Source organism: Myodes glareolus, chromosome 6 (assembly GCF_982192425.1).
Source record: "Myodes glareolus chromosome 6, mMyoGla1.1, whole genome shotgun sequence".
NCBI classification, from domain to species: Eukaryota; Metazoa; Chordata; class Mammalia; order Rodentia; family Cricetidae; genus Myodes; species Myodes glareolus.
In genome coordinates, this window is record NC_142031.1 from 98979816 (window position 1) to 99005668 (window position 25853).

Genomic DNA, 25853 nt, shown 5'->3' on the forward strand with positions numbered 1-25853 from the left:
TCCCCAGCTAGAGGGAGGAACACCTTTTAGGGGGTCTGTACTCACAGGTGTGGCTTTCATTCTCTCCACCAGAGCCTGGGCCTGGGCTGGAATGTCCCTAGAAGGGAGACACGTCACTCTCAGAGTTGCTCGGCACGGAGGCCTGAAGCTGGACTCCACTAAAGCCGCTGTGCCCAGTCAGCCTGTGAGGTTCTGCTCTGCAGACGTCACAGGCTTGTTCTTATCAGGAACCTGAGTCTGTACTGCTCCAGACCCTGCTGCCCCTGGGAAGGGACCAGGCCTCGCTGGTCTCTGGTCTCTTATCTAGGATTTGAACAACAGTCTCAGCTACCCCCCTCTTTTTATCTACAAGTCTTTTCACTACAAGCTGAGCCTGTTTGATTCTTACTCGGTTGCCTGTTTTAAAAATAATCTTTTTTATTTTTGAAAAAAGTCACATTCCTAAATTAGTCCCTGGATTTCTCCTCTCCAGGCTTGATGGCTCCATTCTCTGCTACATCTGAGCCCCAGCAGCCAATCCTTTGATCCCTGTAGTCCTCTCCATTGCTACTTGGATTTCGACACCATTATTTTTCCCCTCCCTTCCAACAAGACAGGATAGGAGAGACAATATGGGCAGGATTGGGATTCCTTGTCTCCCCACTGTTTGGTGCAAATAACGGCACACTGTTAAGTTCTAGAGACTCAGCTATGTGTGGCAGGGGAATAGCACACAGCAACGAAAAGGAACGAGGCATTGCTGTACTTGGCAGCGTGGATGGTCCTGAGACAACTCTGAGTGACAGGCATGCTCACTGCATGAGAGAGGTGATTATCTCGCAGATAGACAGACAGGTATCCAGGCTTTGCAAATTGTATGCCTTTGAATACGTGTGGTTTACTGTGGGTCGATACACCTCAGTGACGCTGCTTCCCTAAAAAGACGTATGTGTCGAGCCAGGTGTGGTGGCACACACCTGCAATCCTAGCACTTGGGATGTAGAGGCAGGAGAATTGGGAGTTGAAGGCCAGCCTTGGCTACATAGTGACTGAGAGGCCAGCCTGGGCTATCCGAGACCCCGCCACAAAACAATAAAATTGATCTGAGAAGTTAGGTGAGCAAAGGACACACAGACATCATAAAGAGCCAACAAGAGATGGTTACAGGCTGAGCGTGGACACAGCGGGCAGATACTGGCCAGCACATGTGACGCCATCCCTGTCCTCCTCACGGATAATTTATGCACCCAAGATTATAGTGACAGGGACAGAAGTTATAAAGTAAAGGCAACCACAGATATGCTGTAACTCCTGACAGGCCCGAGCCAGGCTCAGGAGTGAAACAGAGATGAGGCCTTCAGGTTCCATGGGAGGCGCCTTTTCCACGCCTACACACAGCCTGCTGCTTCCTACTTCTCAGGCCCTCACCACGCTCCTCTTTTCTTGCCTCCTTAGCCACAAGTCCTCCATCTTGTCTCTCCCTTCCCTCCAGAGTCTGGGGTCTCTCCTTGCAGCTGTTTCCACAGGTCCCAGGCCCGAGACACATGTCCTGACATCATCCTGGCTCCCTGAGTACTTTAGGAGAAGCAGCTGGTCCCAGTCTGCAGTGTTGCTGTACACAACCCCTCCTTCCCCCAAAGTTAGCTGCTCTTTGTCTCGCTCCTTGGCTGAACTAACTCTTCCAGAGCCTGGACTTCACCTTTTGAGTCTGTGGGTATCACTCAGTAATGCAGACACTGAATGCATTTTTGCTTGATAATTAATGAACTACTGAATAAAATTTTGAAACTAAATATCCAGAGAATGGCAAACTTTCGTATGCACACAGACTATATGCCATACGCAATCTTTCCAAGACTTATTTATCTCCGTTAATCCTATGACAGCTCAGAGACAGGTTCTATGATTACCTCCTTAGAAGAAAATTAAAACTTAGAGATGCTAAGCAACTTGCCAAGGTCACACCACCAGTGCGTTTCTGAGTAGAGATTTGAACACAGGAGGTCTGATCTCTGTGGACCTGGCAATTACATGGGTGCTGGGAATTTACACTTGAGTCTCTCACGTGTTATCTTTCTCTTCAGATGAACTTCCACTTATCCACACTGACAAATGACAGGGTCAAAGTGAGAAAAAGAGAGAACAATTCTCAAACCTCACTTAAGCCAATGGCTTCCTGTGGCTTCCCCTCAACACTGGACACAAGCCATGCCCGAGGGTGCCAGCTGCATCTCCTACCGCTGCCTCTGCTCAAGCAGAGATGCTAAGTAAGGCAGTAAGGAAAGGGAAAGGCGGGAGACTGGGGAGATGGCTCAGTGGGTAACGCGCTTGCTATTCAATCATGAGGACCCGAGTTTGAATTCCCAGCGACCATGTAAATTCAGGTATGACAGTGTACACCTGTAATCTCAGTACTGAGGTGCAGGCTGTGCACCCCTAGAGTTCACTGGCCAGCTAATCTTGTCATATTGGTGAGCTCCAGGTTCATAGAGAGACCCTGTTTCAAAATACAAGGTGAAGAGGGCAGCGAGTTAGTTAGCTCAGTGGGCAGAAATGCTTGCTATACGTGAGCAGACAACCTGACTCCGAGTCCTGGAAGCCATGATGGAAGGAGAGAACTGACTGTTCAAAGATGACTTCTGACCTCTACACATGCTCTTCCCGTGTGTACCCCACATCACACTCTCTCACACACACATGTAATAAAATTACAAGGCTGGAGAGATGGCTCAAGAGTTAAAAAAAAATGCTTACACAGGACAATCATCCTGTTCCTATGCCAGGCAGCTCACAACCACCTAAATCTCCAGCTCTAGGGATTCCAGCCCTCTCTCCTGGCCTCTGTGGGCACGGGTGTGTGCACACGCATGCACATACACAAGGTAAATCTTTAAAGCATAAATTTAAGGTGACGAGTTCCTGAGCAAAAGGTGACCTTGTCCTCTGGCCTCTAGTTGGAGGAACATATGTGTGCACATGCACCTGAATGCACACACCCACACGTGTGTCCATACCCCCATTTCCCCACGAAGGGGTGGAGGAGGAAGAGACTGAGGAGCCAGCTTCTGATAAACAAAGCCTGGACTCCAGTAATCCTAGCAGTAAGTAGGTGCTGGCCCAACGGCACACAGGCCCAGTGTTTTGTAGGCAAATAAGTCTTTCCTCTTGTGACACTGGATATCAACACTTCTGTAGCACCAGGATTCAAGCTGAGCCCTGGGCCTAGCTTAGGCTTTCAAAAGGAATGTTCTCTGTAAGTGGCGTGTGAGTCAAGCCTGTGCCGTCTCCCTGGTGACAAGAACGCAGCAACCCTTCTGCAAACTAAATACCCAGCACGCTCCGCGCAGAAAATCAATGAACCCGGTCAGGCATTTCAGTCTTAATTACCGGGGTTGCTGTCAACAACAGAGATCCCAGTGAAAACAAACCACGGCCATGCTATGTGAGGGGCTCTGACATCTAACTCTCTAGTGTCAAAACACAGCTTTTTAAAAAAATTCTTCTTTTAGATTCAAGGATATGAGGCAAGACAGAGAGAGAAAAGCGAAGGAGGAAGATAAATGAGTGGTTTGTGATGCCGAGAGCCATCCTGCATAGGTGGTTCATGCCCCTGACAGACAAATTGGGTACTAGACACCGTGCCCCTTCTCACTTCCTGTCTCCCACCCTGATCTCATTGATGGTCCCCACATCAACTCACTGAGCTCTGGCCCCTTCTCTGGCCATATTTAATCCCGCTGTCTCTTCCAAGGTACCGGTGGAGAATCCAATGATGGAAGGGTTGAACTTCTTCAGTATGTCTTTAAAGAAAGACAAAGCAGAGAACACAGGTGAAAGGAACTGAGGTGGGCCCATGGTTTGGAGTCGTAAGTGTGTGGCTGGAGGGTCCTTATCTTTCTGGTGCTAGTTAACTCTCTTCCCGGCAGATAATTTCCTGTTTCTCCAACTCTAGGCAAAAGGCCCTGGCCTCGGTGAGGGTTATTTATGATGGTCGTGGTGCCGGGATCTCTTGGTGTGAGCTACTTACTAGGCAGAGTGGTATGGGTCTCCAGCGTTCCATCCCCTCCAATGCTGGGGAAGAGAAAAGTAATTTGGTCAAAGTCACACAGACTTGCTGCCTCCTGAGTTGTCACAGGTAGAGTCAGGCCAGAGAGATTTTTGTCCTTGGGGCATTGCTCCTGCCACCCTCAGGGCTAATACAAACATCACAGAGTCTCCTTGGATATCAGAATTGGGCCATGGGGATCTAGACCTACCCCTGAGCAGAGGCAGGGAGTCCACTTCTTATGCCCCTATAGAATATGATCTGTAGGGCGTGAGCCACGGACACTCTTACCTCCAGGACAGCCCCCTCCAGGAGGCGGTTTGCTTGCTGGACTGGCTTGGTCGCGCTCCCGAGGCTGTCTGTGAAAAGCCAAGAGCAGCTTAGGAAGGGCTGAGACCTGGCGATGAGTTAGAGGGCCTTCGGGCAGGCCCTCTGGCCCTGTGTAGCAGCCAATACTCAGCGTGGCCTTCTCTAGGGAAGGGGCCCACTCTTCTGTTTCTCCACATCTAAGGTCTGAGTTCTTCTCCTAGACTTTCACTTGGTCCCACCGATCCTTTCTGACACCCTCCCCTTCCCCAGTGAAGGGCCTTCCATTTGTACTGTTCATATTCTTGGAGGCACTCATGTGCCTGCTATGGACAGCACTGGTATTGCATCTGACCTCATAGGTGCCACCATGTTCCCTTCCTGCCACCAGGGCGGCCACAATGCTCTGCACCTCTGTCATTTGCCTCTGACTTGGACACTTCCATGTGTCTCTCTTCCCCCTTCAGTGTTTAGACCTCAGTGCTGGATGCCATAATCCAGCATTCACTTTCTGACCCCAACGTTTGCTTCCTGCATTTCTGACCACGCAACACCTCAGACAGAAGCATGTTGACCGGTTGCTACTTACGGAGCCCGAAGGCCTTCAGCTGTTCTGCTGTCCTTGCCTCTCCTCACCCCGTTCCTAGACTGTTGAACCTCCTCCTCATCATCTCCAGGAACCCTAGTTCCTTCTCATCCATCCCTGACCACATTCTCCCTGCTATCCCCTCCAAGGCAGGGTCAAACCCTACCCCATGGGGACATCATACCCTGTAGTTACTTCCCCGTGTTCCTTCCTTGTCTCCAATTTTTTTCTATGAAGATTTCTGAAGCTGCCATCTTATATTTTTCTTAATTAAAAAAAATCAGTCTATCTTTGACATTTACCAAAGTAACGTGTTTGCCATAATCAGTGAATTAAACAAAGACTTAAAAAAAAAATAGTGGGCTGGAGAGATGGCTCAGTAGTTAAGAGCACTGGCTGCTCTTCCAGAGGACCTGGGTTCCATTCCCAGCATCCACATGGCAGCTTACAACTGTCAGTCACTCCAGTTCCAGGGGATCTGACATCTTTATACCAATACACATAAGACAAATTTAAATAAATGAGTTTTAAAAAAAATTTAAGAAAGCAAAACAATTTAATATCAGCACAGGAATCTTGCCCCAAGGTTGGGGATGCAACTCAGTCTGTAAGGTGCTTGCCTGGAGTGCATGAAGACCTGACTTTGGTTCTCAGAGCCAAATACACGGGGTTCAGTGGTGTGCACCCATAATCCAGCACTCCAGCCACGGAGGCCAAGAGGACTGGGAGCTTAAGGTCATCCTCAGAAGTCTGAGCCTAGGCAGCGCTACTCACTGTCTTTCAAATAAAACAAAACAAAGCAACCAATATTACCTCAGCGGGGCCTGGTAGCTTATGCTTTATTATAATCCCAGCAGCTGAAAAGCTAAGGCTTGCTGAGAGTTTGAGGCTATCCTGGGCTACAGAGCATGTTGGAGCCAGTCAGGGCTATTTATTGTGATCCTAACACACAAAGCAACACTGAAAGACTCGTGGCCCTGATGGTCTCCTTCATCTACTCTGTCACCTCCTTCCCCTGCATGCGCACATGCCCTCCCCACCCCACCCCCTGCACGTGCACACCGCCCCCCCCCCCCCCGGGTGACATCACGGTTGTCGGGGCCTGGTCTGCGCTCTTCATTACCTTCCCTTGTCTGGACCACAATGAAAACTCCTTCACTTCCTTCCCTGTGGGGTAGCTTTGTTCCCACAGGAACGGACATGCATTTTCAAAGTCCCATATGTCACCTATTCACTCAAGATGCTCCTCCCCCATAAGTTTCTTGCTGCCTTAGCCAGAGGGCTATGACTGTTTGACGCTGCCTTTTTAAAAATGCTGAGAGAGCATGGTGCACAGAGCAGTAGCTAACCAGTGGTCTAATGCCAGTGGCCAGGACTGAATTGTGTTTCCCTCTGTCCCTAAGGAACAGCCCTTAAGTGTGGCGGGGAGCTCCGGGTAATGTGTAGAGAAGACCTGGTACTCTTTAGGACTATATTGATGGGAGTTGAATTCAGGCAACTTTGGACTGATGGGATGTTAGGGAGCGGGGTGGGGTGTGGGGGTACATGGGGTGAAGTTTAAGTAGGGCTAAGGAAGATGGGGGGCTGGGATCCATGCTTCATGCCTGGAAGGGACTCCCTACTGAAGGCGGAGGAAGAACCGGCTCTGCAGAGCCAGGCTGAACCCTGTGGGGCCCACCCTGGCCCGTGGCTTAGTACTCACTGTCACAGAGTCACCCAGCGCTGCCACCACCTTGATGTCTGCTGGTCGAAGCTCATGGACTAGGAGAGACGGGCAAAAGGAGAGCAGGTGGGTGTTGGCCTTTTACAGTATGAAGTAAACAAGACCAGTGAGTTCGTCACAGCCCATAACTTCCTGGGCTGTTTCTAGCCCAAGGTTTCACCAGCACAGCCTCTTCCATTCATTCAGAACACCAAGGCTCTGAGGTGCCTGCGATACCATCAGGCGCCCTATGAGTGGCCTAGCAGAGTTCCAGCCTGGGTCACATGGAATAGGCAGCGAGGGCCACATCCCTGGCTGCACTGTCTCACCAGTCAGGGAGGCCTGAGGAGCAGCGTTCAAACTCCAAAGACTGAAAGTATTACTGGGGGAGGAGGCCTGAGCCGTTCCACATGGAAGGTAGCTGCTTCCCGGGGTCTCCGAGCCTGAAGCTCTGCCTTACAATGAGACCAGCAAGGACCACTCTAGGGTGCACCTATAGGTCTCTCACCCGATTTGTGAAGGGTGTGATGATTGCACTTACCTGAGCTGGGCACGCTGCTGGAAGGAGTCTGCGCTGTGCACAGGAAGTCACTGCCCCAGTTCTGAGTCAGGAGGAGGAAAGACAGAGGGTCAGTCACTCAAATGCAGGCAAGGTGCACCCAAGAAGAGTGAGCCCAGGAACCTAGAAATACATCACTGGCCGGATGTATGGGGTGGGGGGAGTCAGAAGGGTAGGCATAGTAACTGTGTGGAAAAAGGAAATTAGAGAGAGGTAGGCTTTTGTGCATGTGTGTACATGCACGCACACACACACACACACACACACACACACACACAGAGACAGACAAACACACAGCACAGCCTTTCTCTTCCCGACTCATCTACAATTGAACAGAGTCAGCAGCCATAAGACAAGGAGAGAAAACGGGGAATTTTTACAACTGGTTCTGCATAGGATACAGGTTTTACACAGCTAACATGAGCGATCGCAGGCGTGCTTTGGGGTGTTTGGTGTGTGCTGTTAACACTAAGCTGACTGACATTAATTATGACGCTAGAGTCTAAACAACCACCCATTAAAATATTTTTACGAAAATACCCAAGTTTCGTAATTGCAAAGTCTCTGGTTCCTGCACATCTTTCCTGTTTGGCCTATTTAACTCAGAGCCATCACCCCACCCCACCCCCCACGTGCAAAAACGGACATCTGCCACACTGGACACTTTTGACCAACTGTCCTTGTCTCTAATAAAGGGTAGCTTTTCCAGGTGCCAGGGGAGAGTCAGGGTGGGGTGGGAGGCAGAAGGCACAGAAGTGACAATTCAAGAGGACTGGTGAAGAATTAACGCTGCCCAAACAGAAGCGCACTGGGGGTGCAGGACGCCTCCCCCCAATGGTTTGACTGATGGTGAGCAACTGCCAGAGCCTCGGAAAGGTTGTCCAAAAACAAACTTTCTCACATCCCTCCCGAGCGAGCAAGAACTGTCAATCAAAACATAGTTTTCACCTCAGTGGGAGGGAGGATAAACTGTCACTCAAAACACAACTCCCTCTTAAAGGGAGAGAAAGACAAAGTTGATTTTTCAGAAAAAAAATGAAAGAGTGCCCGTGGCTCAGGAACATAGATTTAGGTTCCCCGGATAATCTGTTCCAACGTAGAAATGGTGCTGTGAGGTTTTTTTTTATAGCCATGGAACAAAAGAAATCCTTTGATGGAGACATCAGGTATCCGGGTTACAAGAGAGAAGGAAAATGCCCTCTCTGATGCTACCTGGTGACAGTTTTAGCTTTGGCATTGATGGACGCTAATAGTTCATCTGTTTGGTTAATGTATTTTTAAAAAGTTTCCCCTGATAGTCACAAGGATTTGGGTTGGGCACAGAGTTGGACAATGAACAGCTACTAAGGGGACTAAAGACAGCACATGACAACTTGGCTCTGGATCTGTAACGTTCATGAAATCCTCATCAATCAACCTTGAAGGACCTTTGACATAAGTGTGGCTTTCATGGGATGGGAAAGGAGGGGGGCTTCACCAAACTATCTCCTAAACATTTGCTTAATCCAGTAGATCTGTTTATCCCAAGGGCCTCCTCAACGGGGTCACAGTGATTTCACCCATCTGTTTAGACGTTTTATGAAGTTAAGAACAACCACTCGGGAAAAGTGGTTCTAGAGTTACCCCGCCATGGCAATCTCTGAGAGTTAAGCGTGTTCTATATGACACATACAGATTAGATCCGAGTGTGTACATCTGTTACAAGGGGGAGGACACCATTCCGTGACCTCAACCAGGACTGCCCAGGGTCCTGCCATCTTGATATATGTACACAGAGTAGGTCCAGGATACCACCAGGGCTTTGCAACAAAGGTTGTGTTGATGTTGCCCACTTTAAGCAGGAATCTGCTAAAACAAGCAATACCCTTCTAGCCTGAGCTTTCTTCTAACAGAGAAAGAAAAGATCCTGAGAATAAAGATCCAAGAGAACAGGCAGAGCCCCACTCTGCTCACTACCGCCCATCTGGTGCTTAACAGAGTGGTTGCTCCTCTTAGTATCCGGTAAAGAAGTGGAAAATGAGCAGATGAATGCCTGGTTGACAAGGTTTCTCAGCCACACAGGACAGTGAAAAGTCACTGGTCCAAGCAGGACTTTTTTCCCTTGGGGTTAACATGAGTCAGAGAGAATTCAGGGAGCCTGAAGATGACACAGCTCCCAGGCACACGGCTGTACTAGGACATCACACTTGACAGTTCCTTGGCTGCTTCCACACAGTCTATTCTCAGTGCTTTGGTTGGCTTATAAAAGATCTTTCTTCTAGGTGTGGCAGTTCCCACCTGTAATCCCAGCATTTAGGAGGCTGAGGCAGGGGGATCATTGTGAATTAAAGGTCCACCTGGGCTATAGAGCAAGATCATATTTCAAAAACCAAACAAAGACTTAAGCAAAAGCTGGGTGTGGTGGTGCGCACCTGTAACCCCAGGACTTGGGAGGTGGGGTAAGAAAATTAGGGGTTCAAGATCATCCTTGGCTATGTAAGTTTTAGGACAGCCTGAACTACACATCACTCTATTTCAAAAAGCAAGTCTCCCCCCCCCCCACCAGTCCCTGATGTCTGATATAACCTCCATGTGGCAGCCAGAGACGTCTCTTAAAGGTGTGTACCAAATCTTCCAACCTCCCATGGCTTCCCTTAGCTCTTCATCCAAACCCCAGCCTTCATGCCCAGTCACTGGGGCTGTGATCTGGCCTCCAGCACTGCTTTGATCTCATCCTCCACATCCCTCTCTCACCATGTTTCCCATGCCCTGACTCCAGCCACTCTGACCTTCCTTCTCTTCCTCGTTACACTCAACGTGCTCCCCATCCTGCCCCCAGCCTCCAAGCTTTCTGGCCCTTTGGTTTGGCCTTTTCTGGTCTTCCAGGCAGGTGGCATCTTTTTGACTTGCATGTTTCAACTCAAGTCTCCCCTTCTCAGACAAACTCAGCAATCACGATGCAATAGAATTGGTCCCTCAGTCTTTGGGTCTTTGTCCCAGCTCCCTCCTCTGAGCAATGGCTGTCCCTATCTGTAATAATCACTTAACTATGGCCTAGACGTCTCAACTCAGTGGATGGGACTCTGTAAGAGTAGAGTCCCATCAGTTTCTAACTCCCTGAGATTAGCGTATGGCACATAGTATATACTTATATTGTACACCTGTTATAGTATAACAGGTGTGAACTCTGTTGGGCTCTAACTACCCAGGTCAGGACCGTGTTACATGCCTCTCTACATCCCCACCAGCCTTCTGTATGAACGTGAAATGCTTATCCCGGTGGACCAGGGTGTGATGTGTATGGTGTGGTATAGCCCAGGATCTGGCAAGTCAGCTTTGGAGTGTCAATCCTGAAAGCCACAGAGCTCTGAAAGTTCAGAGCAGGTCTGAGTGACTTGTATTCAGTTAAGACTGGGGGAGGGGGTGTGTGGATATGCGTCAACTTCCTGTCAGGCCCCACCCCTGGCAGAGAGATTCTTTCCCACTTGGTTTAGAGTTCCACACTCAAGACATTGATGGCACTTCATGCCCTCTGCCCCACCCTGACACCCCTCCCCACCTCCACTGTCCACCTCTGCGAGGCTGAGATGCTTAATTAAAAACAATGTCGCTGAGCCCAGGACGGCAAAGGTCAAGGCACTTCCTCTGCTTGGCCGCTGACGTCAGGTAGGCAACTTGAGAACATGTCGGGAGCATCCTGGGGCCTCAGTTCCGGACCCTTTTTTGTGCATTCCAATTCCCAGTATGTAAGAAGGGTATATTTGTGCGTAAGCTAACAGTGAAGCCTGCACCACGCCCCGAGTCCCCGGCAGGTGGGACTGGCTTGTGTCTGAGAGACACAGACATGAGTCAGAGGTTACCTCAATGGCTGGCTTGGAAGGGTACGTGTAGTTACTGTTCCGGAAGGTTCTCAGGAAGGGCTCATCCTAGGAGGAAACAGAGATCACACTGAGAGATTATCTAACAGCATGGAGGCTGTGCATGAGCTAACCGCCCTGACTTCTAGGTTTATTTAACAGGGTTCTGCATTGAAGGGCAAAGGGCTGCACAGACAGAACTTCAGTCATTTCTGGAAGGGGTTTTGTAAACCCTTATTAACCAGGGAGACACAAATAAAAGACTCAGAGAAAGTTCTACACATCCTGCGGTCTGGGCTCCATGACCTCATGAAGACCCGGAGCAATCACACATCTCCGCCGTCCTTGTCTGACCTATTTTCTTCTTCTTTTATTTTTTTCTGGCATAAGGCTCACATTTCAGCACTTTTCCTTCTGAAGAAGGGTTATATGGTTATCAGTGTATTTTATCACCTGTCCTTGTGTTGCATGTGTTACCTCCTTTAAGGAGGCTTCCTGTATTTCCAGCCATCTCCCCCACCCCCGACTAACCCGCTCTCCAGGCAGGCCCTCCTCACCTCCCTGTCCTGTGATCAGTGCTGATACAAGCCCTGTCAACACCCCCAGTCCACCCAGGTGAAGGTGATGGGTCAATCAAAGAAGGGAGGAGGCGGCAGAGAACCAGGAGAAGAAACATAAAACCAAGCGGAAGCAAGGTCAGCTTAAGGTCTGGACCAGGAAACAGCAAGGTAGAATCACGGGACGTGCCGGTGGAATAGAAAGACCAAGGCTTAGAAAAAAATGGGAAACAAATGGAAGAGGTTTGGGAAGATGAGTGGGGGAAAGTCAGATTGTTGGAAAAGATATCTTTAGAAATCAATTTCAGGAGATGCAAACCAACTCTCCACTGTAAACTCAGGTAGGAGAGGCTTTATTTTGGTCCAAGGAGGGGTAGCTGGAGGAAGAGGAGGAAGAGATAGGCTAGAAGAAAAGGAGGAAGGGTAAAATGTTGGGGCCAGCTGGGTGGTGGCCGGCACCTTTAAACCCAGCACTAGGGAGGCAGAGGCAGATGGATCTCTGTGAGTTCGAGGCCAGCCTGGTCTACAGAGCGAGTTCCAGGACAGCTAGGGCTACACAGAGAAACCCTGTCTTGAATTTCTCCCCAGATACTAAGGCCTGTCTCCCCTTTTCTTCACAGTCTCAGCACTCGGATCTGAAACAGAGACCAGGGGCACTCAGGCAGTGTCACCAGTGCAGGACAGAGAAGCCTGTAATGGCAGGCAGCATAGTTGATTAAGCTGTCTCAGACCAGCATCGTCAGTATCCCCCTCAACAGTCACCCCAGGAGCGCAGCCTAGGTGCCTTCTACAGAAGACCGACCCACACCGGTGTCCAGCTCCTGCAGCCAGAGCAGTACTGAGAGGAGGGCAGGGAAGACCTGTCCCCTGGGCACAAGGGAGAAGGACATGAGACTCTCCTAGGCACTGAAGACCGGCAGACCTCGAAGTGTGGAATTTGTCGAGGGAGCTGACGCAAGATGTGGGGACGAACATCCCTGGGGATAAGACTGGGCGTGGGTGCTAATTATGATTCTCCCTCCACAGAGAAGTCCTGGCTGGATCTGGTCCCAGGGTGGCCAGTATAGACAGAGCAGAGACACAGCCCATTTCTATCCTTCGGGAAGAGCTAGGAGTCCCGTAACTATTTATCTGACCACAGGAGTCATGAGTTGGGGGAGAGGAGAAAATGCTGAATGGATTTGAGAACAAAGGGACCTTGGAATTTTGCTTTTATTGGCTTTTGGTTGTTTGGTGTGCATGAGTCAGGCTGATTTAAAGGCCTGGGGTGGAGCCGACTACGTGAGAGATTCCTGGCTGCCAGCCTGGACAGGTAGAAGGGACGCTGCCTGGCGGTTTCCGTGGGCTGCCAAGGAGGCAGAGACCAGGCAAGAGCCAGCAGTCCCATCAGGGGCTGGCGAACTCGGCTGCTACATGGCTAGATGGAAGAGTCTGCGGAGAAGGAAGGGGGCTTTTCTGATGGGCTATGGATGCATCATCAATCCCCTCCCTGCTTTTTGTTGGTAGGAGCAGTAATCGTATACCATATGTAGTTTCCATGAGGAAATGTGTTTTAAGGGTCTGGAAATAGAGGATTGGTGTCTGGGAAATTAAAAAAACAGAGGTAGAGTGAGAGACTGAGGAAGCTGGAGCTATGACGTTCAAGGGGGGCGGGGCGGGACTCTAGAAATAGATCAGCTTCCCAGTGAGGATGCCCACATACCCAGAGAAGACCATAAGATAGACAGGAAAGTCTGAGAGGCGTCTCGTTTTCAGGGCTAGAGATAGGAATGCCATTAAGAGGTAGGACAGGAGACAACCAGGCAAAAGAAAAGAAAAAAGAAAAGAAAAGAAAAAAAAGAAGGTGCCTAAGCCTTCCTAAGTCAGGGAGAAACAGATTCCAAGGAAGAGGAACTTAACTGTGACAGGTTAATAAATAAGGACAGAGCTTATTTTCCAGATGGCTCAGTTCTGGAATAGGGGAAAGAAGGGGCAGGGAGACAGTTACGGTAGGGAGTGGCGAACAGTCCACAGTTCTCCCCACCTGCAAATCCATTCCCAAACCACAGTGCGGTGCGCTGTGATGTCACCCTGCCTGGCACAGCAGAAGGTGGTAGCCATGAGGCTGGGGTTGGAGGAGAAACAGGGCACTTTTGAAGCGCTCACTCCCAACTTGCTGCCTCTGCCCCGCCTTCATCCCCCAGGTCCTGCTTGTTGCTTCTATGTTTAGATACAGCCTGGATGAAAATATGCACTGCCTGGCTTCCCATCAGCTCACACTGAGATATGGGTGGACTTTTGCATGGCTCCGAGGCACATGGCAGCAAGCAGATGGCACCTGAGACACTGTGCAGTGAAGCTGGGCTGGCCAACAGATGGGCCCCTTTTGGAACTGGCTCCAGGGTTGCTTAGCAACAGCTTCTCCTGGGCTGGGCTTTTCCAGGCTCTAGGAGGCTGGGTCTTACCTCACCTCATCAATAGTTAGGTTAGATTCTTTGCAGAATGGAGGAGGTAAGCTTGAGACTCTAGGTATAGCATCTCCTTTTAGGGGCGCCCTGCCAGAACTGGGACAGAGAGGGGCATAATTTGTCTTGGGGTTCACAGTGAAGGAATTCTCCCTGACCCAGAGACTGGGATTTCAATTTGGCATATAATATTTGTGGGGAAGAAGAGCTCATGATGGTTGAGATTTGACAGTTTGGAGAGGATTCTTGTAGTTGATATTCAATGTTGTTTCATAGCTTATTAAAGTGCTGAAAAACTCAATTATAGGCTGGGAAGATGGCCCAGTTGGTAAAGTGTTTGCCACATGAATTATGAGGACCTGGATTTGGATCCAAAACCCATACATGAAGCCAGATGTCAAAGTTTGAGCCTGCAGTCCTAGACCCCCGGGGAGGTAGAGATGGGAGGATCATGGGACTTATTAGTTAGCCAGTCTAGTCAAGTTGTTAGCTCCAGGGCCATTAGGAAAGCCTGTCTTAAAACTAAGGTGAAAAACAGCTGGAAACATCCTACATCCACCTCTGGCCTCAGTGAACGCATGTATACACACCCATGCATACAAGAGCGCACAAACAGAAGGAAAATGAAATGCTTATGGTATGATCACTGCTTTAAGTCCTCAAATGCCCCTTGCTGCCCAGGGGCTCTTCCACCTCAATGCCCGTGGGCAGCCTCAGGAAGTGGCTGTGAATATGTTCGCACATGGCATAGAGGGGCCTCATCCAAGCCCCTCTACCCAGCATCTGACCAATCGTTGGCACCCGAGCTTCCCAGGCACACTGATAATCACGTGACTTGACTTTCTTCTTTGCTTGGGGCACTAGATCCAGCCATTGAGCCCTCTGCTCCATTGCTCTTATCCCCTCCTCCTGCCACTCTTGATCATGGTATATTCGATTATATTATTATATTCGATTAAAGACAGATGGAAAAGAGCTGAACGGGAGCATGAGGCAGGATCGGGGCCTCCCCTTTTCTTGGGATCCCCAGCAGATATCCCAAGGGAGTTGCAAGCCATGGCTGAGGCTCTGCCTGGCAAGGAGTGGGTGGGGCTGGGGGGTGAGGTGGGGCAGGAGGCTGGCTGCAGCCTGACCCAGACTGGAAACCCAGCCTCCCACATTAGGTCAGGCACTCTGCTTTTATGGCCACCAAGGGCTCTCTAGCCTTGGCCTTATTTGGTTAAAAAGCCATAAGACAAGACCAGAAACAGGAGCTGAAGGCAATGGGAACGTGAACCTGCCCCCACTCCAGGCCTGAAATCACGGTTAACATATTCCTCCTTAAAAGGAGCCCTGAGCTGTTCCTCATGCCAATTCAGGCTGGTTCTCCTGAGCCCTGCCTGAAGGCAGCTCCAGCTCTCCCTCTGTGTCCCCTGTTGTGGGCCCTCTTCAAGGGGAGAACACCCAGCCCAGCCTCTGGACTCCCAGGTCCTTCTCTTGGCTCTTTCACCCACATCCAGACATTCCTATCCGCTCCACACTCTCTTGCCTTCCTGGCTTCTGCTACCCAGGCTCCTCTTTCTTTGTGTGGACCCAACTTCATCACCCATCTTTAAGAAGCAGCTCAGCCAAATCTCCCTTTCCCCTGCCCCCAAGTCCATCTCTCAGCCTAGGGACGGAGCAAACTCAGTTGAAGGAGTTGGAGGAGGAGAAGGAAGAGGAAGGGGTGGGGGAGGAGGAAAAGGAGGAGGAGGAAAAAGAGAAACAGGAGGAGGAGGAGGAGGATGAGGAGGAGGGGCAGGTCTGGCCAGTTTCTGAGGACAGACTGAGCAGTCTCTCCTTTACTACCTGGGTCGGGCAGGCCATGGCTATGAATGCTGTCAGGTCCAAAGTGTCTGTTTTCTTTCCCAGAGGTTCAAGCTGATCAGGGAAGAAAAGAGAAACACACCAAGTTCGTTCGTTTCTGCTCAAGTGACCATCAGAACTTCATTTTAGGGGGTGTGGCTTTGACTTGAGGCTCTGTCAGGCGCTGGCAAGTAGGCTCCAGAGTCAGCTAGGCTCCCTGGGAACTCAGAACACTTCCTGGGTGACTGCGGAGGTGCTGAAGGAGACTGATTACATGGTTTCAGCGCCTAGCATACGTAGTGGTGTACCGGAAAGGGCGAATGAATGAGGGGTTTCTGTTGTGTGTGTGTGTGTGTGTGTGTGTGTGTGTGTGTGTGTGTGTGCAGATTTATGAGTTGGTGCCTGTGCTTGTATGGAGGTAGGAGATCAGTGTGTCAAGGGTTTTCACACACTTCTTTCTACCTTATTTTTTGAGTCAGGGACTCCGACTTGAACTTGGGAGTGTGCTGTTCTGGTTAGACTGGCTGGCCTGCAAGCTCCTGGGATCTCCGTCCCTCAGCACTGGGGCTATAGAGGTATGCCCCCCCCCCCAAACCTGGCTTTTACATGAGCCCTAAGGACCTGAACTCAGCCGTCTCCCCGGGGGGCTCTCTGATGTATACAGCTGACAAACACAGAGTACGGCTGGCAGTGCAACCTGGCCACGTCATCCAGAATTCTCTAGGGCCAAGCTGTAGACGGCTACAGATGTGCCAGCTGTAGTTCCTCGGGGTCATGGGGTAAGACTACACGCCCAGAAGCAGTCCTTTATCTTACCATATTGGCCCAGAGGGCTCTCGAGAGCTGAGTGTGGAACTTCTGGTTAGGGAGGATGCAGTCTGGGGCAAAGAAGGATGTGTCTGGCTGCCCATTCTGAAAGAGACAAGCATACTTCCTCAAGGTCCTGTGGGGTTCGAGGGAGCCATAGGCCATGTGATCCTCGGAAATGATCACAACATACTCTCTTCCCTTTGGGACCATGCCAGAGACATAATGGCATTCCCACAGATAAGTAGCTTTGGGGGACCTCAAGCCGTACCTTCTCCGGCCTCCATATTTTCCATGTCTTATTTTAAAAGTGCCCTGTTTGAGCACATTTGTATAATGCCGAACTCATGCTGGGAGTGGAAAAGTGTGTTTCTTAGTTCCCCAGGGAATCTTGGGGAGTCCTGACAAGTAAATATCAACATCAACCCGACTAGATCTGGACTCCCCAAAGAGACAATCATCTGGGCATGTCGGTAGGTGAATTGGGGGTGGGAGGATCCACACCGTATGGACTGAGGTACTGGACTGCTCAGGGAGAGGAAGCTAGCTGAGGACCAGCATTTCTAGTTTTCTGCTTCCGGGCAGTAGACGCAATGTGACCAGTTGCCTCATGCTCCTGCCTGGGCCGCCCCTGCCGGGATACATTGTGTCTCTTCCTAAACTAAACCTTGAGCCCAAACAAACCCTTTCCTTCCTCCGCTAGCTTTGGTCAGGCGTTTTATCACACTGAAAAGAAAAGGAGCTAATACTGAACTAGCTAGGATGTGGTGGGGGATGGGGGCAGGGGCACGGGCACCTCCCTAACCCATAGCCTCCATAATTAGGCAGAGTGGATTAAAGGGCACACCAAGGGGGCCTGGCCAGAGCTAACAACAGACCAGCAGGTCACCTGATGCCAGCTCTTCTCACTGTAGGGTCTGGATACACCACTCTGTTCTCCTTCCAGCTTTTCCCCAAGTTGTCTGAGGTCTTGGGATAGAGGCCTTACCTGTTCCACCCACAGAGCTCTTGGGTACACGAACTTTGTGTCCCACAAAGAGCATGGCCCCGGGGTGAGCCACATGTGAGAGAGACCAAGCAAGTCACTAATATCTGTGATATTATCTGTGTGTGGATATCTGTGAGTCTTGCCTGTCTTTTATGCTTTATCTGATTTTAGGAAGGAGACAGCATTTCTGTTCACTTCTGTTCTTTTCTGCAGGGCTCACAGTATCCCCAGGGGCAACTGTGGCAACCTTATCTGTGGGATGCAGAATGCCCGTGTTCAGGTGGGCTTACTAGCGGAGCATCTGCAGGGTTCTCGGCATCCTTCCCAGTCTCATGCATTCCTGCCTGGATGGCTCGCTTGCCAGATGCCCAGAGCAGTTCTTCCACTCGAGCTCAAGATGGGGGGAGCATACCTCTAGGATGGGGAGCTTGGCATTGCGGAAAAGGGGCTGCAGCACCACCGAGAAGTTCTCCCGGGTATCGTAGCGGCCTGATTCAACCAGCTGCAGCATGCTACTCTGGGAACACACATACATGCAAGCAGCAGTCATTAGCACAGCGGTGGGAAATGACAAGCAGCACACAGCATCTCTGTCTCCGTCCCTGTCTCCAGACCCTTTAGACAAGGTTGCTCACTCAGCCTGATGGCAAATCCCATTCTGAAGAGTTTGGAAATGAATGTATTGTTTTAGTTTTAGTTTTTTAGTTTTTGTTTTTTGGTTGGTTGGTTTGTTTTGTTTTTTAAACATGCCATCTCTAAAGGGCTAGCAGAAAGTCTCACAAGGGGGAAAAAAGAAAAAAGAAAGAAAGAAAACAAACAAAAACCAGAGAAGACCGTCTAGCCTGTAATCCCTTTTCCTGTGGTCTGTCTGTGGGGACTGGTGTGAGAGTGGGGTCCAGGGAAATGGGGAGAAGCTGGTCTCCAGTGTGGCTTCATGGGACACCCCAGGCCTATTGACTAAGAAGGAGGCTTCACATCCCTCACCCCCAAAGTTGCTTAGGCCACACCAATGTCACCTGGATGCTACTGGGGCTTTTCAACCAAGGAAACTGAGACCCTCAGCCAGGTGGAGCAAAGTGAGGGGCCCAGGATGGCTGATGTCTTGTTCCATTTTCTTCATGCCTCCCCCGCCTGGTGGGGCCTCTGGGCTGTCATGGGAAGGGCAGAGGAGGAAGACATGAAAGGGGCTCTTCTCTACCTTACCTGGTAGGACTGGAAGAAGGCCTCCAGACTATCCAGCTCCTGGGAATTCTCCCCCGGAGTCAGAACACAGTTGCACAGAACACTGTACAAAGAGGGGAGGCAAGAAGAGCCATAGATGAAGCTCCATTCAGGACTGCTTCTGGCCACCCAGAGCTGGGTGGGGTAGCAAGGCTCGCTGTCTTGTCAAGTCGAGCCCTAGGTTGGGAGCACAAGTGCCGGAAGGTTCTGAGGCACCTGTCCTTGGTCCTAGAGAAAGCGACTAGTGTGGGGTGGGTGGGTCTGCAGTTTGAGTGAATCTACTTTAACAAGCTCCAGAATTGAACTTCAGAGGCTAGGCCTGGCACATTCTATCATGTAAATTAACTCAGGAAACGAGAATGCAATGTTTCATTAAAAAATAAAATGGCAAAGCATCCTGGGATTGGAGCAGGCACACCAGGACTCTGATACTCATGTTCTGAGACCCCCCTCCTCTAATGCTATCCCAATGTCTTTCTTTGATTAAGAGTTAGTTTCAATCACATGTGCTTAACATAAAGAGGAATGTTAAAGATGACCTTTGACATATGATGGCAGTCACATCCCAATAAGCTCATGGTAACTTTATAAGACTATCTGTTAAAATTCATTTTCCGGGCTGGGGAGAGGGCCCTGTGGTTTAAGTGCACGCTGTGCAAGTGGGAGGACAGAGCTTGGATTCCCAGACTCCCCCGGAATGCCAGGCGGACATAGCGGTCTGCCTATAAGTACACCCTAGGGAGATAGAGACAGGATCCCCAGAGCGAGCCAGCTAGTGAGTCTTGCCCTATCAGTGAGCTCTGGGTTTGACTGAGACACCCTGTCTCCTTGAATAAGGTGGAAGAGCAGTCATGGGATGAGTCCTGGCATCACCCTGAGGCCCTACAGGCATGCACAAACATGTGCATGTGCACCTACACAGGTGTGCTTCCCATACAAACATGCATACACACATGTGCGCCACATCCTCAAAAAATGGAAAAAGAAAAAATAAATCATTTGCTATACTCACCTACCAACTAGTACATCATAGCAGCCCATACACCATAGTGATCTGACTGTTTCCCCTTGGGGTGGGGGGCTTTTCTTGGGGGCTTCCAGAGTCACTTGAGAGCGTGAGACTACATATTTCCAGTCCAGGAAAAGACTGTATTCTGAGTATGTTCTCTCTTGAATGCACATGGCTTTTGCACCATACTAAAGGTCAGAATCCCAAGTCAAGACCATCTGTATAAAGCCTTCAAAACAGTGCCTGGGGCGCAGTCAATTCTGTGAGGTTTTTAATTTAAAGATTCTTTTTATTTATTATATACAGTGTTCTGCCTGCATGTATGCCTGCAGGCCAGAAGAGGGCACCAGATCTCACTATAGATAGTTGTGAGCCACCATGCGGTTCCTGGGAACTGAACTCGGGACCTCTGGTAGAGCAGCCAGTGCCCTTAACGCCGAGCCACCTCTCCAGCCCTTAGAGATTTGTTAAGTCAATAGGTGCATGGGAGAGGTGCGGGCCATGAAGAATCACACACCTGTGTACCCAATCACCCAGTTACAGAAGCAAAAAGTCTTTTCCCTTCCCCCAACTCCTCTCTTCTGACATGGTGCCTGGGTTGAGTGTCCTGTCTCTTGCTCTCAATTGTAGTGTAGCCACCCAGAAATACCATTTTGTGTGGCTCTTTCCAGTTTGGGCTACTCAGTCTCTCGGATAGTAGCCCCTACGGTTCTTGCTATAATAGAAGTTCCTGCCTGGCACCTGAGATAGGGTAAGGAACAGGATCAAAGCTCTTGACCTCCCAGAAGAGAATAAGGCTTGCACAAGTCCTTGTTGATAGACAGGAAGGACTAAGCCGCCGAGCCTCTGGGAAGTCATGGCTAAACGGGCAGGCCAGACCAAGCCTTAGCAGATCTCTTGGCTGGGATGACAGGTGCCCGCCCGCCTACCTGGCCCGATGTACTGGACACTTGTCTGGATTCTTCAGGAACACTTGCCGTATGACACTGGGGTTCATGAAGTCCACAAGGTTGACCAGGGCTCTGGGTACCTAAAGAGAAGGCTGCAGGTGAGACAAGGGCTCCCAGGGTTTGGACAGAGGCTCCCTGTACACTTCCAGCTCAGCTCATCCCTGGGGTCAAGAGCTGAGTCTGTACCAGACTACTTCACAGAGGGCTGCAGCCCAAGCACGACACAAGTCTCTACTAGCGGGCAGTGGGGAGCGTCCTGCACAGCCACAGCATAGATGGTACCTCTCGGATGGGGAAATAAATGCTAGGAGCTCAGCTCCGTTCGGCTATCATCTAGTGACCCAAAATATGGCGTGATAGGCAACTTGTGTGCCAGGCCATTGGCTCCTGACCAATTTCTGCCAGCTTGACTCAGGCCAACTTCTTCAGAGTAGACATGGGGACTCAGTTACCCAGCAGAACATCTGGGGGTTGGAATGCTATTTCCCCAGCACTGTGTGGCTGCCCACAAGGTAGCAGTGGGGTGGAAGGAGTGAGGCTGGATATATATATATAAAGGGGCTTACTTAAGACACACTCTGTGTTCAAAACGCAATGCCAAGCCTGGGCACTGGCCAGCTGCTAAGACCAAGGAATATCCTGGAGAGGGATGTTGATGCCCAGTGCCTTTCTTTCTTGATACCCGAGATCTCTGGGGCTTCTTCCAAATAGAATGCAGCTGACTTGGGAAGAAGACTGGAGCCTCTGGACAGGGACAGAGCTCATGCCCCTGACTGGCTCCATCCTTCCTCTCCTCTCCTCCACCATTCTAGAGCTGTAACCAAGTTACCGAAGCCCTTACCCACCTCGCTATGCAGGATGTCCAAGGCATTGCGGAGATGGTCAGAAAAGTTGGCTGGGGAGTACTGATTCTGGAAAAAGAAAGGCAAGGGCAAGGGAGGGGTTGGTTCCAGTGAGAGGGTAGAGGGGCAGGTGTGGGCTTCCCTTCTGGGTTCAGCCCTGAGGACTCGTTACCCTCCCTCCACCATCCGTGAGCATATCATCATGTTAGAATCTGAGCTGAATGCCTGACAGCTCACTGTTCTCAGTGACAAGCCGGCTAGAAGATCAGAACCATTGACCAGAGTGGAAAATGGAGAAGGCTCTCCCGAAATGCTTTGGGGTCTATAGTTTCTTCTCTTTCAAGAGCTGTAAAAGCAGCCACTATACACGTGCTACCTGGCCCCTCACCGCCCTGGGACATGCATGTGGTGCCAGTCACCACAAAGTCAACTGTAAGGAGCATGCGTGTGTGAATGTATGTGTGAGTTATGTGTACGTGTGAGCAACGTGGTTGGAGCTAAATGCCCCCTGGGGTGAGTTGTAGGGACCTCGATCTCCAAAGCCAAATGTTCAAGGTCAGGATCAGGCCCAAACCCTATCTGATTACCGTATCCGTGCAGAAGTCACACAGGTCCCTGGCCCCGATCATGATTGTGATGACCTTCCAGTCTTGGAGGAAGTTCACTCTCTACATAGAAGGGAGGAAAATGCTCATCGTTTCTGACAAACCCTCATAGCTCTAGGAAACCCAGTCAGTCCCTTGTGACTTCCTTGTCCACTTGAAACAATACAATCAGAACCTTGGAGCTGGTGGCATTTTTATTTATAGACCAGAATCTTAGCACCAGGAGGAACCTTCAAGGTCACTTTCCCCCCAACCCCCTCCTGGTAAAATATCCTCTAAAAGGTCTCAGACGAGGGGCCTTTCCTATCTCTGCTTGAATGCTTCTAGCAAAAGGGCACTCTCTGCTTTTCACGGCAGACCACTTCATTTGGGGAAAACTTTAGTGGGCTAGACAGCTAACGTTTATCAATAACCATCAATCTGACTCACGTGGTCATTCTTCATCTTCTCAACCAGAGTCTGGACTTGGCTCACAAGGTCCCTGAGGAGAGAAAGTCAGTCCTTCTGTTGGGAAAACATGTCCGTATCTGTCCTCCTACCAAACAGGGCCTACACACTCCAGTCTTTCCCAACACCACATGAGCTGCCGGTAGAAGCCTGAGCGTGACGGTCTCCTTGGATAGGAGAGTGGAACTGTATGTCACAGGCTATTGCTATTGTAGAGCCCAGAAAACAGGTGTTGGGGCACACCCGTCAACTAGAGGTGTGGGCTGGAACAGTACGTGGGCCAAGAACCATGAGAAGCAGGAACTCAAGGCCTCTGGGTCTCTAGAAGAGTTAGTGCCTCCTTGCGAGACCATACCAGGAGGTTAGGGAGCTCTGCCTCAGCAACCCCATGGACATTTCCAGTCTGGTTTTTTTTTTTTTTTTAGCTCTATTCCAGGACTAGAGTGAAAGAGACTTGTCCAGAGGCCTCCCACTCAGGCTGGAGATCTTTGCTTGGATGCAGTAAGCCTTCCCTGATCATAAAGGGTAAGTGTTACTTGTGAGGCTCTGGGGAGAGAGGATTTCTCTCGTGGCATTATGTTGGAGTGAGCCTCAAAAATTGTCAATACTGCTTTGTCAGTTCAACTCTTAGATGTCAAGATGTCTAAAAGCCAAACCAAGGAGTTGGCAATCGTAGAGACATGAGTCCTTCCTATGTCCTAGGCTACTCTAAACTCCAAATGTTAACTTTGGTTATGAGGGCGGGGACAGGAAAGAGCGCTCTCATAATCATTGCTGCAGGAGGGTGAAGTGCCCCTTGTAGACTCTATAGGGATCTCTGAGGGACTGACTGCATGCCTCTGTTCCCCTCTCTGCAGCCCCCCAAATGTCATACTCAGCTTTCGCCCTAGGCACAGCCTGGTTAAAGAATGCGTTCGCAGAATTGACGTCACCGGTGCCTACTGCGTAGCCTGTGAGGTTTCCATTAAACTCCCGTAGGATATCTGTAACAGGAAAGGCAGATTCAAGGCACAGAACTCAAGATAGAAGACCAGGGTATATTCTTCAGTACAAAGGGTCCTAGGGGCTCACCATGGGCTGCACCATAATTTTCACTCTTTCTGGGGCCAGGAAGTGGGTTGCACATATGCCTGACAGAAACTAGGGCCTCTTTGGGTTGGGATGAGGTGATAACATGAGGTAAGGCCAGAAGTTTCTCACAGCAGTTTTCTCTGCCCAGCTTCCAATGCAGTGAAGGCCCCTATAGATTTGCCTCAGTGTTTCTTGGACCAAGGTGAAAAAGCTCAAGGCCTAGGGCATTTGGTGGTCTGCCCTAGGTCACCTCACAAGATCATAGAAAGAGCAGGAATTAAACTCAGATCTGTAGGCATCTGATGTCCTTTCCACCCCATCAGGCTGACTATGGGGGTCTCCTCTCTCGCGTCAGGGCTAGTCCCTGAGAATGTGCTGTTCTTTTCTTGAGCAGTCTGACCCAAGCCCTTGGAATTTACTTACTGGGCAAGGTGGTCACATTCTCCAGGGATGCGTCCCCACCAGCACTGTAGGGTGTGAGCAAGGCAGGGAAGGAAAAAAACCCAAGTCAGTATATAAACTTTACCAAAGATCAATCCTCAACTGTTCTTAGAATTTGCAGGATCCTAAGAACATTCTAGATTCACCTGTGAACTATTTTCCCCTTCGTCTAGGATCTGAAGGTAAAAGAATGTCCCTCACCCACTTGGATGGGGAACACTTAGCAGAGGACACTGTGTGCCCAGCATGCACTGTACTGTGGGCCATGGCTCTTTCTCCTGTCCCAGGTTCGGGAGGTAGCTGTGGACATTCCATGTGACAGAGTAGGAATCTGAGGTGCTGGGAGGCCAGTGGCTAAGAGTAACTAAAACCCAGCTGGAGCGGGAAGCCTTGAGAAGCACAGATAAGCTTTTCCTGCCCAGTATCAAGTAGATTCCAATGGAAGATTCAGAGGAGGGGAGCTTGCTGCCTTCCAATGCCCCATCTCATTTTATCTGGCCCAACCTCAAAACACTGTATAAGAGGTCATTTCCTTCTACATGCTTAAAGAAAGGAGATACGTATGCCTATCTTAAAAAGAAACATTTAGCTGAACATGGTGGTGCCTGCCTTTAATCCTAGCCCTCGGGAGGCAGAGGCAAGTGAATTTCTGTGAGTTCGAGTCCAGCCTGGTCTACAAAGCAAGTTCCAGAACATCTAGAACTGTTACACAGAGAAACCAAAACAAAAACAAAGCAAAAAATTTAGATGTTCAGATATTTGGTATTTACTGTTTTTTTTCCCCCCGTGCCCATTTGCTCAGTCCCAGCATGTTACTCCAGGCCAGGGGAGTCTGAGAATACACACTTAGAAGCTACCCACTGGTTGAGACTTCTTAAAGATGGCCACAAATTAAAGTCGCTAAGTTCCGCTCTCCACATCACTTCGTTTTCTCCCTCATGGCTCATCAGATGTCTGGGCCTGGCCTAGTGGCTGGGTTTTTTCACTACTCTGTATTTTTCTAGCTCTGAGTCCTTTCTTCTCTGAGCCAAAGTCACCAGACTGAAGCATTTCACACTTGGAAGGAAATCAGAAATCTATGCACTGTTGTCTTCTGCACATTTCCCTCAATACACAGAAAAAAACATATACAAACACATACATAGATAATGTACCTTTCTAATTTCATTTCTTAAAGGTACCTTGGTACTTAAAAAAGAGGAGAAGAGGGATGGAGGCAGAACAAGACCAGCAGGTATTCCCAGTGCCATTTTAGAATGGAATGTCCAAGAAGAGAAAAGACAAGTACAGAAATAAATACAGAGAAGTCAAGATATTGAAGTCACCATTTTGGTCAGAACTACCCAAACATGAAAGGAGACACTCATGTCAAACATCTGGTCTACATCGGACTCTTGAGGAAATGTGATCTGTGACACATGAGCTCAATGGCTAGACTCCATCTGCTGTCATCCAGTGTGCAGAAAGGTACAGGAGGTGTTTAGACATGTATGTCGAAAGAAATGTGGGATTAAAGTCCTAATGGAAACAAAAAAAAAAAAGGAGATGCATTTTGCTTTGGTTAAGTACATTTTATTTTGGTCCACAGAATAGTCCCAAACAAGCCAGTGTCTTTCTACCAAAGAAAGAACTAT

General features: G+C 49.7%; 1 protein-coding gene across 1 annotated transcript in view; it reads right to left on the reverse strand.

Moving 5' to 3' along the window:
• Positions 1-25853, reverse strand: part of Plb1 (phospholipase B1) — a 117827-nt gene that overhangs the window by 15928 nt on the left and 76046 nt on the right. The window contains exons 34-50 of the mRNA XM_087907381.1: positions 24202-24245; positions 23582-23690; positions 22690-22741; positions 22243-22323; positions 21659-21724; positions 20793-20893; positions 18837-18918; positions 18046-18150; positions 16655-16750; positions 15842-15913; positions 11017-11082; positions 7160-7220; positions 6619-6677; positions 4316-4383; positions 4007-4050; positions 3680-3779; positions 46-97 (exon numbers count right to left, since the gene is read on the reverse strand). Coding sequence (XP_087763507.1) covers positions 46-97; positions 3680-3779; positions 4007-4050; positions 4316-4383; positions 6619-6677; positions 7160-7220; positions 11017-11082; positions 15842-15913; positions 16655-16750; positions 18046-18150; positions 18837-18918; positions 20793-20893; positions 21659-21724; positions 22243-22323; positions 22690-22741; positions 23582-23690; positions 24202-24245 — 1258 coding nt within the window. The remainder of the gene's footprint in view (positions 1-45; positions 98-3679; positions 3780-4006; positions 4051-4315; positions 4384-6618; positions 6678-7159; positions 7221-11016; positions 11083-15841; positions 15914-16654; positions 16751-18045; positions 18151-18836; positions 18919-20792; positions 20894-21658; positions 21725-22242; positions 22324-22689; positions 22742-23581; positions 23691-24201; positions 24246-25853) is intronic.